The 19,353-nt window shown below is 34.6% G+C and overlaps 1 protein-coding gene across 1 annotated transcript in view; it reads right to left on the reverse strand.

The window, feature by feature from the left end:
* Window positions 1-1,602: 1,602 nt before the first annotated feature.
* Cbl (E3 ubiquitin-protein ligase CBL) overlaps window positions 1,603-19,353 on the reverse strand; it is a 32,237-nt gene continuing 14,486 nt past the window's right edge. The window contains exons 2-9 of the mRNA XM_077427517.1: window positions 8,688-8,834; window positions 8,461-8,604; window positions 8,258-8,383; window positions 8,050-8,165; window positions 7,856-7,962; window positions 6,719-6,866; window positions 6,415-6,623; window positions 1,603-3,521 (exon numbers count right to left, since the gene is read on the reverse strand). Of these exons, the coding sequence (XP_077283643.1) occupies window positions 1,674-3,521; window positions 6,415-6,623; window positions 6,719-6,866; window positions 7,856-7,962; window positions 8,050-8,165; window positions 8,258-8,383; window positions 8,461-8,604; window positions 8,688-8,834 (2,845 nt within the window). The 3' untranslated portion in view covers window positions 1,603-1,673. The remainder of the gene's footprint in view (window positions 3,522-6,414; window positions 6,624-6,718; window positions 6,867-7,855; window positions 7,963-8,049; window positions 8,166-8,257; window positions 8,384-8,460; window positions 8,605-8,687; window positions 8,835-19,353) is intronic.

Here is a 19,353-nt window from a genome sequence, read left to right on the forward strand (position 1 = left end):
AAAAATATTTGCACCTAGATACATATTGCTTTCGGAATAAAATTTATTTAGAATAATTTTATGACTATTGATGTCAGCTAACTTTTACTACTAGACAACAGTTTTGTAACATTCAAAGGATATACACAAAGTCACCGTTACGGCAATCGGGAGCCATTTAGAATAAGTGTGGGAGAAATAAACTAAAACGATAATTATATATTTACAATGGATGATTACAAAACGAATGGATTAAACAATAATACTTTTAGAATGATCTATGTTTATGAAAACAATAATTGTTTATTTACAATGAATGAATGAAATAGTATAACGAGTTGGAAACGAAAACACATAAGACTTGCAGTAACGGCTCACAAAATCAAGTGGAGATTTTGTAACATTCAATGATGATAAAGTAACATTTAAACGGAAATAACGTATCAAATGATTGTCTATGAGTAAAGGCCCACACTTTTTACATTCTATCAAATACATTTCAGGAAAACATCAAATTTTCAACAGACAGCTTTGGAGTAACACACACCAATAGCGCAAAATGAAGAAATGATTGCAAGTTCATAAGCAGAACAAATACGAATGATTAGCAAATTGGAATATATTTTCAAAGATCTGGATTTTAAAAAATTTTCTCTACACACTACTTGTACAAAATACAAATTGTCAAAATTTTAAAACGTGCGGTTACGTTAGCTAATATTAAAGACTGATTGAGAGTCGTAACCGCACAAACACGAAATGCAATAGGAATTTGGAAATGTTGACTTTTAGAGATATCAACAAATCGAAACATTTTCTTTTTTACAATGCAGCAATACGTACAAGCGTTTCACTTTGTAATTATTTTCGAGTAGAAGTTATACAATTTTAAAAGATTTAAGCTCGATCGAAACTGTGACAGATTTGGACCCAATACAAATTTTTATATTTTAGTTCACTTTTTCTCAGAAATACATGTTATAATTCAACGATGAATAGGTAGTGACAGGTATACAAATAGTAAGAAAAATATTAATATATATATATATATTAAAATACTGCCATTAATACTTCTATTACCTATACATATGTTTCTAATAATGATTCAATTATGCATTTTGACGCCTTCTAAAAATTTGCCACTGCAATGATCACTGTCAAATTAAGACGATAAAAAAAATAATTCCAGACAACGTCTTGGTCTGAAAGATGAGGTCACATATGTCTGTAGTTATTTAAGAATTAATAGTATAGTCAGCGCTGTAAACGTCGGTTGATCAAAGTAAAAAAATAATCTGTGGATGTTTGCAAATAGGCATTAAGAGTACGTTTACAAAAATATATATGTATAATTATTTTTGCATTAGATGTAAATCTATCTTAATATACGAGTTGCGTTTATTGCTGTTAGCTTGGAAATACATATTTAAGAAACAGAGTAGCCAAAAAACATGTATAAATTACTTACATAATAATAAAAATTGTACATATAAAAATGCTTAAGAAACATTAAAAATTGTAATGTGTTGCACTAAAAAGTTAAAATCTCCGATTCCATGATTACATACAATGTCTACATCGGACAGAAAGAGGAATCGTAAAATGAGTTATTTAATTTTTTTTCATCAGTTTTAGGATATTTGTGATTGTTGATTAAAAGATTAAAAATTAAAATACACACTACAGCATGTCAGTCAATCGCTGCCGTTATTATTTTGGCACTTAACAGTCTTTGTTCCAAACTCATGCAAAATGTCACATGCCATTTCTATATCGTTTCTTGTGATGCCCAAAGCCCTCACCACACTGTCTTTGGGATAACCCTCACTCACTAGCCTAGCTATATAGTCAAAATTAATATTTTCATAAGGTACATTGGATGTGCTGCTGTCATCTAATTTCTGACCCATAGAATTGTGAGTCAAAGGATTAAATCTATCAGCGGTGGAGGATTCACAAGAAGTCGAAGAATCAGAAGAAACAGGGTTCGTAGGAGTGGGTAATTGTTGTTTCTTTACTGAAACAACCAAACCTTTACTATCCAATAAGACATTTTCATAATGAGCAATAGAATTATCACTATCAAGCTTTAAGCCAGAATTCTTTTTGGCATCAAAATGCTGTTTAGGTATGGGATCGAACACTTGCTGCTGCTGCTGCATCGATCTACTTTGCATCGGTTGAATTCTCGCGATGGACTTTGGAGGCGCAGCATCTTCTTGTCTTCCAAAAATGTGAGCAGATTCCCCACTTTGACCAGGATGAGCAAATGTTTCACTTCTGGTTTCAGCTGATATACTTTGCAACGGCCTTAGGATATGTTGACTCGAAGAATTTCCAACATTTTTATTCAATGAAATGATCGGTTTACTAAACATTCGTGGGTCTTGAATAGAGCAGACACTTCTATGCGGAGGTAGAACTTCGTATCGGGTATCAATAACACCGCTTATCGTTTCAGTCGAACCGGTGATAACAGAGAACAAATTACTCTCACCGCTTTGATTGCCCAAACTTGACTTCCGTTCGCCATCTATGCCTCGTTCCGAGAACGGAATTTGGTCAGCAACGTGTCTAAAGTCGAAAACAGTCCCTGAAAGGATCGTTGGGTTGATTGGAAATTTAGTCAAATCTTCAGAACTTCTACTGCTCGAAATGTTTGGTCTACCTACGTCTAACAAATTAGTGGTGCCTTTCTTCGGTAATGCAGATTGCGACGGATTTTGAAAGGATAAATTAATCATACTAGATGCATTGCTTAGTGGACTCCGATTTCCATTATTTTGTACTCTATCTGTATTATCAACTATAAAACTATTTCTCTCTTCTATTCTCTCACTACTATGAATCGGTGGAATGTCTCTCAGTTGTTTAACATTCGGCTGAACATTTGCTATGAGCTGTTGTTTTTTAAGGACCGACGATGCTGGAAGTACCGGCACTGGCCTTGATCCATCCGAACTCGGCGACACTGATTTTCTCGGAGGCAATGGAGGAGCAGATAAATCTTTAAGTCTTTTAGGAGCTAAAGCAGATTTGCTAGAACTTTGATCCGTCACTCGAACGCCTCTCGAATCGCACATTCCTTCCATATTTTTCGATAATGTACTACCGACAAGTTCACCATATGTGTTTTCAGTGGAATGGGTCACTACGGTATTTAAATTTCTAACACTAGTCGACGGTTGGTGCATCGAAGTTTGCGGCATACAAACATTTTTATGAGCAGGAACTGCAGGTGCATGCGATTGAAAGCTGGTATTTGCTGAATGCCTACTGACAATAGGCGGGGCTGAAGATATCAGATTTTGATTGATTATTGGCATTTTGTGAGCTGGTATCGATGGAGCACTAGACTGTACACTTGACTTATGGGGTGGAACCATAGGAGCGCTACTCGGAGTCGGTGTAACAGAACGAGATTGATTCACTCTGCGTATAGGCCGTGGAGATGCAAGAGGACTATGAGGCATATCGTCTGTTCTCTGATGTTTGATTAGGGCTTGGATTGTACTCGTCGCAGCATTAAATTCTGAGCAATCCTGAAAATAAGAAATTACAATCGTAAGAATTCGATTTCAATAATCATAAAAATTGATTAACGAGTTAAATATTAAAAACTAGCTACAATCACCCTTATATTAATTTAACATTGAAAGTAAAGCCATTCACATTTATATTATCAGTGCTAAATTATTATATAAAAAAAACATGCTTGAATAACATTGTAGAATTGTATACGTTACCTCAAATTTCTTCTTAGGAATTCACACAAATAAAATTATATCTGTGTGTAATGATATATGTATGTATATAATTGTAGTTTTCAATTCTTCTTAAATATAATGGGTGCAATGAAATGATACAAAAAATGTGTGTTTAATTTGTATTAAAATTAATGCTTATATAAAAATATTTAAAAATGTGATTGAACATAAAATACTTTGGAAGAATACCATTATCATATACAAAGAAATACTATACAAACAACATCGTACAATAATTCATGTTATCGATTTAAATTTGTTACAGTCTAAATTGGACAAGTACACTCATAAATTAAAATATAAATCATAATCAATAGATTATGTATAATGAAGCAGTCATTGAATTGAATTGAAATAATATAAATGAATGAAGTACATGATGTAATGATTTCTAATAAATTAACGTATTAAAATGTGAGCAATAATACAAGCATGAATGTAAAGATAAAGGTGATTGAAATGATGATGGATGCTTAAAAATCGGTTTCCTTCGAGATTGTATTAACAAACAAAAAAATCATTTAAAACTCATAACTTGTCAATTATTCTTTATTAGCTAAAAAAAATGGAGAGTATTATATCACCTTATTAATTGTAAAGTAAAGTAATAATTTAGTTCTAAATGCACAGTAAATATAAAAAAGCATATTTGGTACATGTATAAGTTAAAAGTATAAAAATACTAACATACAACCTATTTCTAACTGCTAAAATATTGATATTATTTGAAAAAATGTAGATATTATTTATTATTGATCAATACCGAAATTAGAAATGTACTTAGAATGTGATACATGTTCGAAAAAACAATTGAGTAATTCTTTTTTTTAATTTAAACACTAATTAATATAACTAAGTCTTATAAGAAATAAAAAAAATATTTATAAATTCGTATCTTTGCGTATCCATAATTGTATGTTATATAAAAATAGATAATCTTTTGCCAAATGTATATTATTAATGCTTAAAGAATTTCATCAAAAGGCGGTTTCAGCTGTTTAAAAATACTAAATGTTAACTAATTGCCAAAAACATCTCAAATCTTTTTTAAAATTTATAATATAAAATTCATTGCGAAATACAAGAAAATGACAAAATGATGGGTACAGTGTAGAATTTTCTCGGTAAAAAGTAGTCTTAATTTAAAATAAAAAAAATAATGATCGTAAAATACTATAAATATATTTATGTAAGATACTTAACATACTAGCATTTCTCCTAATACAACAAGAAACAAAAATAGTGTGGAATTGAATGATGTAATTACTGTATATAAAGGTGAAAAAATATTATACCTTTATTTCTCATTACTATATAAAAAAATAATTTATTACATTTAAAAAGTAATATTAAATCAATACATAAATATATATATATATATATATATATATATATATATATATATATATATATATATATATATATATATATGTATGTGTGTGTGTATATATGTATATATAAAATTCATACATACATACCTACTACAAAATGGAAAAAAAAAACAATAAAAGAAAAACCCACCTACTCATATTCCAATTCACTAATTTGCACTTTATTTTTAAGAAATAACTTTAATAACTTTAATAATTAGATATAAAAATATTCTAAATTTTTCTCTCTAACTTCGTAAAATCTCACTTCAATTTATATAACGTCCAAAATCGAAACTTAAACAATAAATATTCGTAATAAATCACAATTTTGAAGACTATACTTTTAAAATTCAATTATTCCAACATTTATTAAGTGATTATTGGGGGGGACGGGGACGTGCGACATCACCCGCTGTGAGTCAATCAAAACACAACACTGCAACCGACACAGTTCAAACAGATCTTATCTTACAAATAAATCACAATCGAGATGCTGGCAGTTATTCAAAAATTTTCAACCATGCGGCGGTAAAGGAGGAGCGTGCTGGAATGAAAAAAAAAACTGATGCAAGACAAGCCAAAACAAACAAAAAGAATGCAACAAACATAACGTAAGAAGAAAATATGCATTGCCATAATTGAACCGAATGAAATAACAATTATATTAAAGTAGTGAAACTTAGTCGTGTAACATCGGATTGATCCGGTCGTTTCGAAGGATTCATAAAAGCAGCAAAGTTGTGAATATTCAATAAGCATCATGTTATTTGTTTAAAACTATCAAACACCTGAAAAACGTGTTCCAATAATAGTCTTATCAAAACACCTCCGATTTAAACAGACAGTATAAAAGCGTGCATTGAAAACTGTAAATTCAATATATTTAAATTTATTCTACTGTCCAAATCGGGCTTATAAAATTAAATGTATTTGAATATATTAAAAAAAATTATTTAATATTTAACAAAATTAATATCATACATTGATAAGTACACACAATGACTAAGCAAATATACTATCTGATTGCATGCAAAAAAAAAAAAGTATACTCTTGACTCAATCATATCAAGTAATATATTTTAAAATATAATACATATTATATGACGAATTTTCAAGAACATAAATGAGTCAAACGAGTGCAAAAAAAAACCGCCATATAAAAATATATGCATTAGATCAAATTGACGAAACACACATAATAATATATGGAACACGGAAAGCCAAAAGTGCACGTACACAAATGTCTAATTGTTGCGACACACAAGCAAACACAAATAATAAAAAGAAAAAATTACCTCTAGGTCGTCAAAGTCATCAGAGAGACCGTTGAAATTAGCCAACGACACTGCATTCGAACCTTTAGAACCTCCTACACTGGAAGACGCGTTGGAGCTACTCGAAGACGAGGACACTCCCGAAGACGCCGAAGAAGTTTCACTGTTAATCAACTTGACATTTTGTGATAAGCCGTTGTGCACGGGTGGTGATATCGGTTCCGACGAACCTGTAAAGTAACCATTAATAAAGAAAACCAGAACTTTGAATGGCGTCGGAAAACTTTAATAAATAGAAAAATAAATAATCTAAATTTATATTTACCCCCTTCAGTACTCGATGAAGCAGACGAATGATGTTTGGGACGATTTGGTTGATTCTTTGAATGTTTAGGATCAAAAGCATCCACAACGATTTGTTCAGTACCTTTGATTTCTGCTCTACAAAATGGACATCCTTGACCTTCGGAATCCTTCAAAGAAATACAAAACAATTTAAATAAAATTGAAGCCAAATGATTTACAGTTGGTATTTCTAACCAATAATAAAGTGTGATTCATATTAAATATCAGATATTATCAGGGCTGTAGAGTCGGAGTCTTGTAATAATAGCCTTATAAAAAATCAACCGACTCACGACTTCTTTTTATTATTCTCTTTAATCAATTGTATTATGGTGTGTCAACTAGTCTCCAATTTATTGAAATAAATCCACTAATAAATTGCAATTTAATAATTTCTTTATAAAAAACATTAATTTAAATTACATTATAAATAAAATCATTGAATTGCACGTATTTTATGATTTTGGTCACCAGCTGCTGTGACCAAACTGTTTTCTCCATCTCATACTTTTTTTTTATTAAATTAACTTGTTTGTGTATGAAATTTATATACACTTATGTATATGAATGTACTTACTTTTTATTTATACCTATTTCATTACCATTAATTCAATAAATTGGGTTACATGTCAAATTTTAGTGATTTCTTTTTAATTCCCTTAATTTTTTATATTTTGAAAATTGCTATTATTTTTATTACAATTATATTGTTGGAAAGAAAATTCTAATTAAAATTTTATTGTTGGCATATAAAATTGCTACAATTTTATACATTGGCAAGAAAATTCGATCTCATTAAAATCGTTCGAGCTAGAGTCGAATCATAAGATAAAGTCGGAGTCAGTAAATTTTGAAGAGACTCCACAATCCTAGATAATATAATATTATGATTCCAAACATTATACATATGTATGTATGTATCTAGGAAATTATTTTTCTGTTGCATCAAGCAAACGTTTTGGCGTGAAACATATAAAAAAAAAAACAATGACGAGTATAAGTCAAGGAAAGAACTAAAGAATCAAAATACCAACCCCCCAAATCTAACCGAGTAACATAAATAGGTAAGGTTACACTATCAACAGAAATTCACTAAAATATACATGAAAACACTTACTATTTGCCATGAAGTTAAACAGGGTGTACAGAGTAGATGTCCGCAAGGTTCAATTCTAATATCTTTATCATTTTCTGCACATATTTTACAAAGCTGGAAGGTGCTCCCTATAAATAATTAAAATAACAATAAAATAAAATAAATAAGCAAAAAAATTACATAAATTCCAAGTTCAAATGAGAAAAAAAACATACCCATTTCACAATATAGTTCATATTGCTCTTGGGTGACTGCAATGTGATCTTCACTCGGCGATTGCACCGCCCAACTAAGATCAGGATTCACGTCTCGACCGTCCGGATACAGATAACTAAAACGACAATTTACATTTATTGATATTTTCAAAACTTAACAGTAAATAATAAAATAAATATATATATATATATATATGTATATACTAACAATCCCTCTCGATATCCATCGAGAAGCGCCTGACAGAGACTTTTATTCTGAGGTATCGTCTGTAATATTTCACCATCGGTTGTTACGTAGCCGATAGCCCATTGACCTAATCTTGTACAAGACAATCTGTAACGAAAATTAGCATTTTTCAAGAGCAAAACTTGCAGAAACATAATAATAAATAAGCATAAATTTAACAATACCTAAATACATAGCTTCCAGCTTTGTTTATATATTTATGTAATCTGGCTTTGACTTCATCGTAAGTGAGAAACGCGACGTAGCCAGGATGCGTAACTGCTAAAATTTGCCAATTCCGCAATAGAGTACCCCACGGTTGAAATAACCTGAAATTCAACAAAATTATTAACATCTCAATTCAATCGATTCTTAAATGAAGACAATCTAAATAAAATAATAAAAAAAATACCTAGTAAAAACATCAAACTCAAAATTCGAAATGAAATCATTGCAAGTGAGATCTATAGTAGTTTTCAGTGCCATCGTTTCCAATCCTGAAGATATGGGATGCACAGAGTTCAACTCCTGTCTGAATATTTTCCACGGCACCAGAGTACTAAAACAAAAATTGTTAAAAAAAACAAGCATTAGCATCACTTTACAATTCAGTCTCGAGCTTCTTAATGAATAAGAAAACCATTTTCGATTTTATCAACGTTCAAACCAAGTTGAAACCACACCCTGTCACTCTCAAAATACCTGAACGATATTCATCAATCATATTCCTTCTGCTACTTCTTAAACCTTCTTACTCACATTCCATTCTTTAACCCTATGAGTGCTAACGTCATTTCTGTTGAAAAACCACCACACTGAAACTTTTGCCAATATTTCGAAACAGAATTATTTAGAAATCCAATAGAAAGAAGGTATAAAAATTATAGCTAATCACTACCCTAGATAACTACCACCGAGTATTTGGAGTTTTGTAAGGGGTTGTTTAGACTCTAATATATCTTGGAACAATATAAAATTAACAAAAGTAGTCTATTAATGAATGTATTTTTCCAAATCTAATTTCATCTTCTTCATTGTTGTTAAAATCACAAACTAAATGCCAAGCCACAATCTAAAATACTCAGCAGTTACAGATTTGCATCGAGAAATTCTGCTATGGTTATAAATTCGGAAATTCCGGTGTAAACCAGTCTTTATAAACATTGACACGAATTACACGACCCATGTTCAATTTTTTTTTTCAATGCTACCCGGAACGGCTTAGCGGGTAGTGTTCTTGTTTACTTTGTACATGCTCAAAATACAACGCCTATCGGCGTTTTGGACCATAGACTTTTTAGCAAAACGCCAATCGACGTTGATCAGCATTCAAAGGGTTAACTAATAAACTTTATCCCATGTTACGATTCTGATGTGAATATGAATATAAGTCCTTATATCTAATAGTAGAACCGAGTATAAGCATGTAAAGTAGGAACTATATGAACTTGCATTCTGACATTGATCCCAAGTAATAAAAATAATATAAATCAAGTTCACTTGATATTGAACTTGAAAAGTAAAAGGTGTGGTTAAAACGTTGCGGTTTTGTAATCAGATGACACGTATCGCATTCGCAGTTGCTATCACCGGCATATTAAATTGCATCGCCAACCTATGTAGAAATAGAAACTGCAGTGCAATTTACAGATGTTCAAATAAGTATGAAATTATTTGGCATTGAAATCAAACACAATTTGACGTGGCATTAATTTTCATTCTAAGCATACATATGTCACCATCTGCACACGACAGACGAGAACGTAGACTTGTAGGGTTCGTCGACACGGCGAGCACATTGCAACACGACATTGCAAAAACAACGCAGGCGCCAAATACAGGAAAACCACACAACGGGTAGACAGGTGCGGCGGAAACGCAGATGCACAACAAAACACACCCGACTGCAAGTGAACTTTCACCAAATTGACCACTTAGCACGATTCAAAAGTCGATCGTTCACCGAAGACGACAGCGAAGAACTAGAAATAGACGGCGTTCACAATGAGGCAGACTGACGTGAAGAATCTATAGCATTCGAATATTTATCGAGCTGAAGTATTCAGCGAAGAAGTGACATTGCAAAGTCTCCGAAACCATTATAGAAGAATGCGTGTACAATTTTGGCAATTTGTTAAGAATGCTTCATTCACTTGTGTAAAATTTAATAATGAATAAGTCCTTAAGTTGATGCAATCCACTTGAAACAAATTGACGGCAGACTTTGTTGATTAGTCGGGTGAGTCAATTAGCAGATTGTGGCTCATTCTACTGTTTAATTTAATGGATAAACACTCTTCAGCATGTGAAGTTTATATCTTATATGTCGGTCTTTGTGACGAGCCAGAATGTTAAATTACAAAAAACACAAATATCGGAAGGCAAAGATCGAAAATCGAAAGATCTTAAGTCGAAAGATCAAAAAAAAAGGGTGCATGGTAAACGGTACATACTCACTTAATTTGTGCGAGCAGAATACAACAGGAACAAGAGGAACAGGCTTTTCCTCCCTTATTAATGTGCTTGCGCAGAATACGGGAGGAAAAGCCTGTTCCTCTTGTTCCTGTTGTACTCTGCTCGCGCAAATTAAGTGAGTATGTATCGTTTACCATGTACCCTTTTTTTTTGATCTTTCGATTTTCGATCTTTGCCTTCCGATATTTGTGTTTTCTGTAATTTAGCATTCTGGCTCGTCACGTAGACCCCTTATATGTATGTATAAGATTGGTATTGCAGACTATAAAAAAAAACATTGAATTGTAATTTCGCAAAACTTTTTCAATGGATGAAAGAAAAATTTTAGGAGAAATTGCCATATAAAATAAAATATTATAGCCAATCTCAATTTATAAACCTTGTAACAACTTTTAATGTCAATCTGTGCAACAAAAAAAAAAACACTAAGAGTGAACATTTCCATTGAAATTGTAATCATTTAGCTAATTGAGCTGACTGTGGAATGTATGTACTTAGAAAGGTGCTTGTTCACTAGTTGGGCTCACGCTTCGCGTTCACAAACCAATGATTATGCTTCGCCTATATGTCAACAGATGTCTCAGGTGTTAAAATCAGTATTCTCGCAAGTTCCTAACGTATATATTTACATACATACATGCGTCTCAATACGTTGATACGTCTTTTACTCATTTAATAATAATGGCGTCAATATATCCCTAAAAAATCCAACAGATAGAACGAATGTGGGGTTCTGGCTAATGGGGAAATATGCGGATAAGGAACGAATCGGGATTCATATATGGCCAAATTTATCTGGCGAACGAAGCTGGATGGACTCGACCCCTTCCGGGACTATTCTTCAAGACATATCTTCGTTTCCGTCAAAAGGTAAGAATTAATTTAAAAATAATATGTTACTGTAGTATTTAGTAGTACTGAAAAATATTTTCGTCGCAGTATGTACTAGCAGATTGCTCAAAAGGGTTAAAGAAAAACGAAGCACAATCTGTAAAAGGCTGGGACTCAAAATAAATACCGTTAGAATAACCTAATTAAGCACATGGTTTACAAGGTTTTGCAAATCTGTAGGGATAAATCGAGAAAAAGAACAAATAAATCAAAATCAGCCAGCAGTATAGCTCGGTGTTCAAGCCCTGGGTTGACCTCGATCGAGGAAAAATTATTCCGAGTATTTCGGCAGTGCTGCTGGTCAGACTTGAATATATGTATATGACACCAAATCGATCGGAGGTTGCCAATTTATCTGATTTGCGATTGTTGAATCGGTTCCCCATCTAATTGGCAAAACCATCCTACCTACTACTTGAATATGATTTCAAATTTATAATCTAAAAATGTGTATATGTACAACTCCCAAGTTATACTTTCTTCCGTCATATAGCAACCTGAAGTATTCTATTCATACCAATCGAAAGAGCTAAAGATGCATTATAAATTGCAAAAACAAAGGCCTGTCAACACAAATGAGGCACAGCTACTACAACAACGTTTCAATTAGACTGGACAGCATTTGGTGGGTGCGACAACAGCTTCGATACACTTGTCTAAAACGAGTCCTATTTATAAACACATTAGATAAATACGTCGAAATGGTTGCACACCGACTCGTGAGCTTTAAAAGTCACAGTTCAAAGCTGTGAAAAGTTCATCTGGTTTTTCTCACTCTAAACTGTCGGTGAGGTGAACGGATGATGCCAGTGCCCAGGAGAATTGCCTACACATCTATCGGTCGGCATTCGGTGTAAAGCCAGTTTCACCGACTGCCAATTATCAGAAACGAGCTATATTCACCACACCGAATGCAATCGATGAGAGGGAAATGCACAAGTCCAAACTAACATACGACCTACATACAAAGACATGATTGCGTGGTGGTGTGAATAAGAATCTACCCTGCATCCATTGTCATCGCGTCGCGTGCTAACACTATTATCATACAAATGAAAACATAGAAAAACGCATTCACAAGAAGACGAACGATCCGCGATCTAGCAAAATGCTGCATTGATAAATAAATTACATCCGACGGCGGCCGTAAATCAAACGCGAAAGGGTCAGAGAGGAATGCGATAAATCAAGATACCATTTTCTCCCCCTATTTTTTCCTCAAATCGAATTACCCAAAAGAGAGATGTACACAAGTCGACGGTTGTGTCCGATTTCTCGTATTATAATAATAAAACGCACACATCGAGATGAAACTGAGTGTGTGAGTTCTATAAATCGTATGCGGCTCGTAAAATTGTTATCTACGTCAGCTTTTGGGTCAACAACGTTCCGCCAAACTAATGGCGCCGTTGGCCGAACGAAAGGGCAAACGGGAACGAAAACATCAATGGATCACACAACACAGATTCTACAATTTTATCATCCTATTCCCCTCCGTCTCTAATGGCAGCTAGGGTTGGAACGAGCGTTCTGCTTTCGACTCATTTATTCACTAATGAGATCAATTGAGATCAACCAGCGGCGTGGACTAGTGGTTAGCATATTATGCTTTCGAGCAGATGGTCACGGGTTCGAATCCCGCTGCTGGCCAGACCTTGGTTTGTGACACCAGGTTGATCGTTTCTTATCAGAGTTTGCCAATTTTTCTGATTTTCATTTAAACGGTTCCTGTAAATCGGCATTTCCTTTCCTATCTCTCTTGTTAATCGCAGGTTATGCAGCGTCTTGTGGTTCGCCAATTTGATTATAAAATATAGCAAAAATTTCTCCATAGATGTCACTGTGGCTGTTTGTATGAATTCGCATTGTTTAAAATACTTATGTATATTAATTGAATTGTATCTGTTTAACCCTTTGAGTGCGTGCGTCTTTTCTGTTGAAAGCCCGCCACGCTGAAAATTTCGCCAACATTTCCAACTAGAATAGTTTAGAAATCCAATAGTAAGCAGGTATAAAAATTGTAGCTAATCCAAACAAACCCTAGATCACTACCCTAAATAAGTACCGCCGAGGATTTAGAGTTTTGTAAAGGTGTGTTTCGGCTCTCTAATATGTCTTGCAACAATATAAAATAAACAAAAGAAGTTCTTTGATGAATGTATCTATCCAAAACAAGTTCCATGTTCTTTATTGTTGTTAAAATGTAACTCACAATCTAAATTCCAAGCCACAATTGAAAATACTCAGCAGTTAGGGATTTCCATCGAGTAATTCTGCTATGGTTATAAATTCAGAAATTTCGGTGTAAACGAGTCTTTATAAACGTTGACAAGTGAATGTCACGGATTGCACGACCCATGTTCAAAGCATTTTTTTTCAATGCTACCTTTTAAAGACTTATTAGCAGGTAGTATTCTTTTTTAATTTGTACATGCTCAATATACAACGCCTATCGGCGTTTTGCAGGCCCATGGACTTGTCAGCAAAACGCCGATCGGCGTTGGTCAGCATTCAAAGGGTTAAGTGCACTCGTCACTTTGAAGCGATCTGTAATGGCGAGTGTTCATGTTCTATGAAATAAAATTTGGGATATACCGACTTCGAGCCAATTAAGAGCTGCTACGATTATGACTTATTTGTGTTAATTTGATGATCAACTGTCGAATGGAATCGTGTGAAAATTCAAATAAGTGCGTTTTAGGCAGGTGGTTATCGTGCACGCGATATATGTAAATTCATCTTTTAATCTGGACACGTGGGACGTTTGTGTTCAATACCGAATTCGTCTCATTTTGGCCATATGTAATGTTGGACCAAAGTGGACTACGTGTGGCTGTAATTATGCTGTGGCTGTATATGTATTACAGTTATATTATATGTACATAGTTGCAGATTAAACGACTAACCAATTATAAATCTACTGTAGAACAGATGGTTCTCTGATACATAATTCAAATTATTAATAATTCGATTACTTCTATTGATCTCGTGTTTTTGTATTACTTTTTGACCTTTGATTTTTAGTTCAAAGTAACTAGCGTTGCCCCGCTTAGCTGAGCACCGTTGATAAAACCATCAAAAGGCTCCAATTAAAAACAATCTACTAGGGAGTCCAAATTTACCATTTTCATTTACCGTTATATTTATTTATTTAGAAAAAAAAGAGAAATGTTCGTCTATCGTTTTCTCACGTCATTAACATCTCGTTGCAGAGATTGATGATTTTAAACAATCTCTTTTTCATTCGTGTTATATATTATTTTCAAAAACAAGGAAATATGTATGAAAACGGCAAATAAATGCCGTTTTTAAATCCAAAATTCCACTATGCCCGAATAAAAAGATTTTTTCTCGGAGACATTTGCTAGTGATGACTAGAGGTAGGATAGTCACAGTGCTATCCATTGTTCCATTGTTGCAAATCCTTTGTAAAAAAGGTTCGGCAAACCTTTAACAATGCATTTACAACCTTTGAACAATACGCGGCATCTTCTGGGTCCGGTGACTAGTAATGACCAAAGGGTGGCTAGTCGTAGTTCATTTTGCAAATAACAATAGACCGTTTCATTATTGTTCAAAACAAGAACAAAAAATAGGGTTTTTCTAAGAAATTAACAATAGTGACCCTTTTTTGTCGTAAAAGAATCCAAGGACGGCCGAAGACTAGTGATTATTGTTCAATTGTTGTAAACCTTGAACAATGCATTTACAACATTTGAACAATAAACGGCCCCCTCAGGGTCCGGGCTTTAGTGACGACCAGACTTCAGCGGCCAGGATGCTTTACCCACAAAAAAATGGTTCACTATTGTCCTACAAAACAAGAGAGCAAAAAAAGGTTGACAACAGTAATTCACAATAGTCGACTATTTTTTGTGGATAAAAACATCCTGGCCGTCAAAGTTTGGTGATGACCTGACTTCGGCGGCCGAAGATGCCGCCATAAAATAACAATAGCCAAAATGTTAAGGTGACACAATTAATATAGAGAACTTTCGAATTTTTCGCGAGCATTAAGTCGCGTAATTATTTTGTCGTGGAAACATGAAAAAAAAATAATTTACCATAAAGCGTGTAGCGGAATCCAAGTGTAGACTAAGTTTGATGAAGACATATCAATGTGAAACTTTTGAACGCCAAAACTTTACAGTACGTACGGAACGCTGTATGCTCGGCATAACGACGAGAGAGAGGAAACGAAATACGTAGTTGAAAATAATGACAAGGGTAGTTGATATACTGGAGAGTGAAGAGAGGCAATGGGTGGTTACGTAGCTAGAAAAATGGACTAAATGTGGACAAGAAAAGAACTGGAATGGTATGCAAGAAAATGTAAAAGGGTGAAAGAAAACCATACGGAAGATGAGTGGATAAAATTAGAAAAATGTGTGAGGCAAGATGAATGAGAGTTATGCAAAACAGAGATGAATGGAAGCGTACTCGAGAGGCATACATCCAGCAGTGTATGTTAATTGATAGTGAATGATGACGATGATTTTCAAACTCGAGCATTAAAATACAAAAAACATATATTGAACAGATGAAAAGATAACATATTTATATATCTAAATTCTCAGTTTTAACATACATACATATAACCAGTGAGTTTAACATATAACCAATTCGAACTCGAGATTTTGACTGATTCGAACTCAGAATCGATTACTGATCACTAGTCACCGGAGCCTGAGGGGGCCGTGTATTGTTCAAAGGTTGTAAATGCATTGCTAAAGGTTTGCCGAACAATGGATAGCACTGTGACTATCCTACCTCTACTGATCACGTTTCATGATCTAGAAAAAAATGAGTGTGTGTGTGTGTCTTTGTATTTTGAGCATTTTTTGAACACCGTTAGTCCTATCGAACTGAAACTTAGTATGGGTTACTGAAATTCTTATCGACGTAATTTTTTTTCAAATTTTTAAGTTGACCGGAAATGGTACTTCCCCTTATAGGTGTCCTCTTTTTTATTTAAGGAAAAAAGCGGGGATTTAAAAATCAACAAAAAGGTTTTAAAGTAAACGGTACAAATTTAATTCATTGACAAAATCAAATATAACAGTTGAAGACGCAACATCCATGAATGAATGAAAACAATCTAAATAAAAATTTCATTCATAAGCGCAGTGAGTGGTCTTCCCGAGCCAGTGTAATATTTGGCAGCCCTAACAGCACCCATCCTTCCCGAGTCTGGAATAGGTGTTTTGGCGCCAAATCCCTCCCATTCCCTACCAAGTTCACGAGTTGCGACTATAGGTCATTACGACTGCGATCGCTGATTTATAGACGGTTCCGCGCCACGACTGCTTTTTCCACCGACCTAACGGTACAGCCAGCGGACGGCCGAAAATCATCCAAAATTCCAACATAACTCTCGTCGCGAGCCACAGTTTGAGAGGCTCGAACGCCCACCGTGTTCCCGCACATCCGACGTGACGTAACAAACGCACAGTTTACACGGGGACGTCTGCGCTATAATTGTAACGGGGCGGGGTAGGGGGGCGGCAGGGAAGAGGAAGAGGAAGGATGGAGAGGGATCCCTCTCCCGATACGAACGAATCGTGCAAAAACCACAACCAAATGAATCGACACGCTCCAAAGTAATCATCTTTCCAAATACGAAGAATCGAAGCAAAAAATACACGCTTTTGTGAAAAACAACTTTTACAGCGAGTTCATCCTCTAATAACAAAATGTAATCATTTTGAAAATAATTAAGCATATATGTACACATGTGTATTATATGTCGAGTACAATACGACTCTCATACATCTGATCGATACCCGATAGCAGCTCATCCAATCAGCTGATCATATGTTAAACGAAGATGCTTGAAGTCTACACTAGTATATGAATTGACATCATGCGTGTAATTGTATCGATTTTCAAACGTTCGACAATCAACTGATAAGAGTCCGGTTTAAATTTACCTTCTAATAAGATCGAATGTGTCAGCATAGCTTGGTGGTTGCGTTAATGCTAACCACAGAGAATTTACCGGGTTCGATCCCGTAGGTTGGCCTCGATTGAAAAGAATCTATTCCGAGTATTATCTGTAGTGCTGCTGGTCGAACTTGGATATTTGTTCTCCAAGTCCATCGTTTCTTACCAAAGTTTGCCAATTTATTTTATTTCACTGTTGAAACGGTCCTCATTAAATTGGCAAAAACCATCCCTACCCACTGCGTCGCGTGATTTCAAAAAGGTATCTTACATATAAAACACTTAAGTTTGTTCGTATGTTTGTATTTACCTACGTATTTTTCGTCAATTTATTCTGACGTCATCGAACAAATAATTCGCTTTTTTCCGATTCAAAGGATTTGAAGTTCCCGGGGGCGTAGGCGCTGAAGGCGAAGCCCTAGGGCTTCACCTCCTAGGGGGCGCAGACCACGGGGGTGTACATATAATTTGTTATAAGAGACTTACTATATATGTTTGTTTGTTCGTGACAGTCAATTTAATAAAAAAAAACAAATGAGTATTCAAATAAATTTATATAAAATATTCAAATAAATTTAATAAAATGTTTACTATTAGATCAGTCATGTTTAAGCGGTTTATATTACAAATACCGAGCGAAGCCAGGTAATAAAGCTAGTAATCTATAAATTTATATTTCATAAGCCCATTTTAACGATCCATTAATTCGACCAATAAAGTGCTCAACATTAGCCCCCCCCCCCCCTCAACGAATACAGTCTGAGAGACCCATTCGTCGATTTCGACCATTATGTACAAGTTTAATTTCATATAATATATCGCACAGGAGCAGCCCGATAACGATATCATGGGAAAATATTAAATTGGGTACATATCTATTCTGCCATTCAAAAAGTATAAAAACAATGGTAAAAGGATTATTTCGCACATTGCGATCGCACACAGTACAATACAATATAATGACTGATTGAAATTATTCCAAACGGATCTGGTTACAATCGCCGGTACAAAATACCAAGTCGGTTGAAGGACTCATTCTTTCCTTACGACCATGTCGACGATAAAATTTTATACATTACATTTAATGGGTACATCGATACATTTTGTAATGGTATTTTTATACATATACCGGAAACGGATACCGGTCGAGCGTTACAGCAGACGGCAGGAGGAAGAGTCAGAACGAGTTTTGTACACTTTTTTCCGTCGTATTTTTCGTTCCGGCGGAGATAAATAATCGAGATGTGCACAAACATCCAACAACGATCGGAGCTCTTCAAAGTGCTTGCTTAACCGATCCGAAACCCGATATTGGAGCAACCGGAGAAATTCGATTCGAGGACGAGGAGAAAAAACTCCATCATCTCGAAGCGGACGGACGAAGAGATGCCACCACAGCCCGTTACGTGAAACGAGAACGAGTTTTTGCAATTTTCAGCAACAAACCCAGCGATGTGAATGAAAACGAGATCGATAGCTAGCCAACTAGCTACACAGCTAGACAAGGTGGGTGTGTGTGTGTGTATGTGTATACGGCACTCGAATCGGGAACGGAGTATATTCCTGGCATTGAATGAATGAAACCGCACGAAAATAGACCACAACAGGTCAGTAAGGTCGCACATGTGGATGAGCTCTTCCATACACACGTATGTATATAATTGACGAGTCGTATACACAAATATGTATATATATATAGTATAAACGTGTGTGTGTGTGTGTGCTTTATCCGGTTTCGGGAAAAGATACGATTTTCCTCCTCGCTCGCA

The sequence above is a fragment of the Arctopsyche grandis genome, chromosome 3 (genome assembly GCF_051622035.1).
Source record: "Arctopsyche grandis isolate Sample6627 chromosome 3, ASM5162203v2, whole genome shotgun sequence".
Lineage (NCBI taxonomy): Eukaryota > Metazoa > Arthropoda > Insecta > Trichoptera > Hydropsychidae > Arctopsyche > Arctopsyche grandis.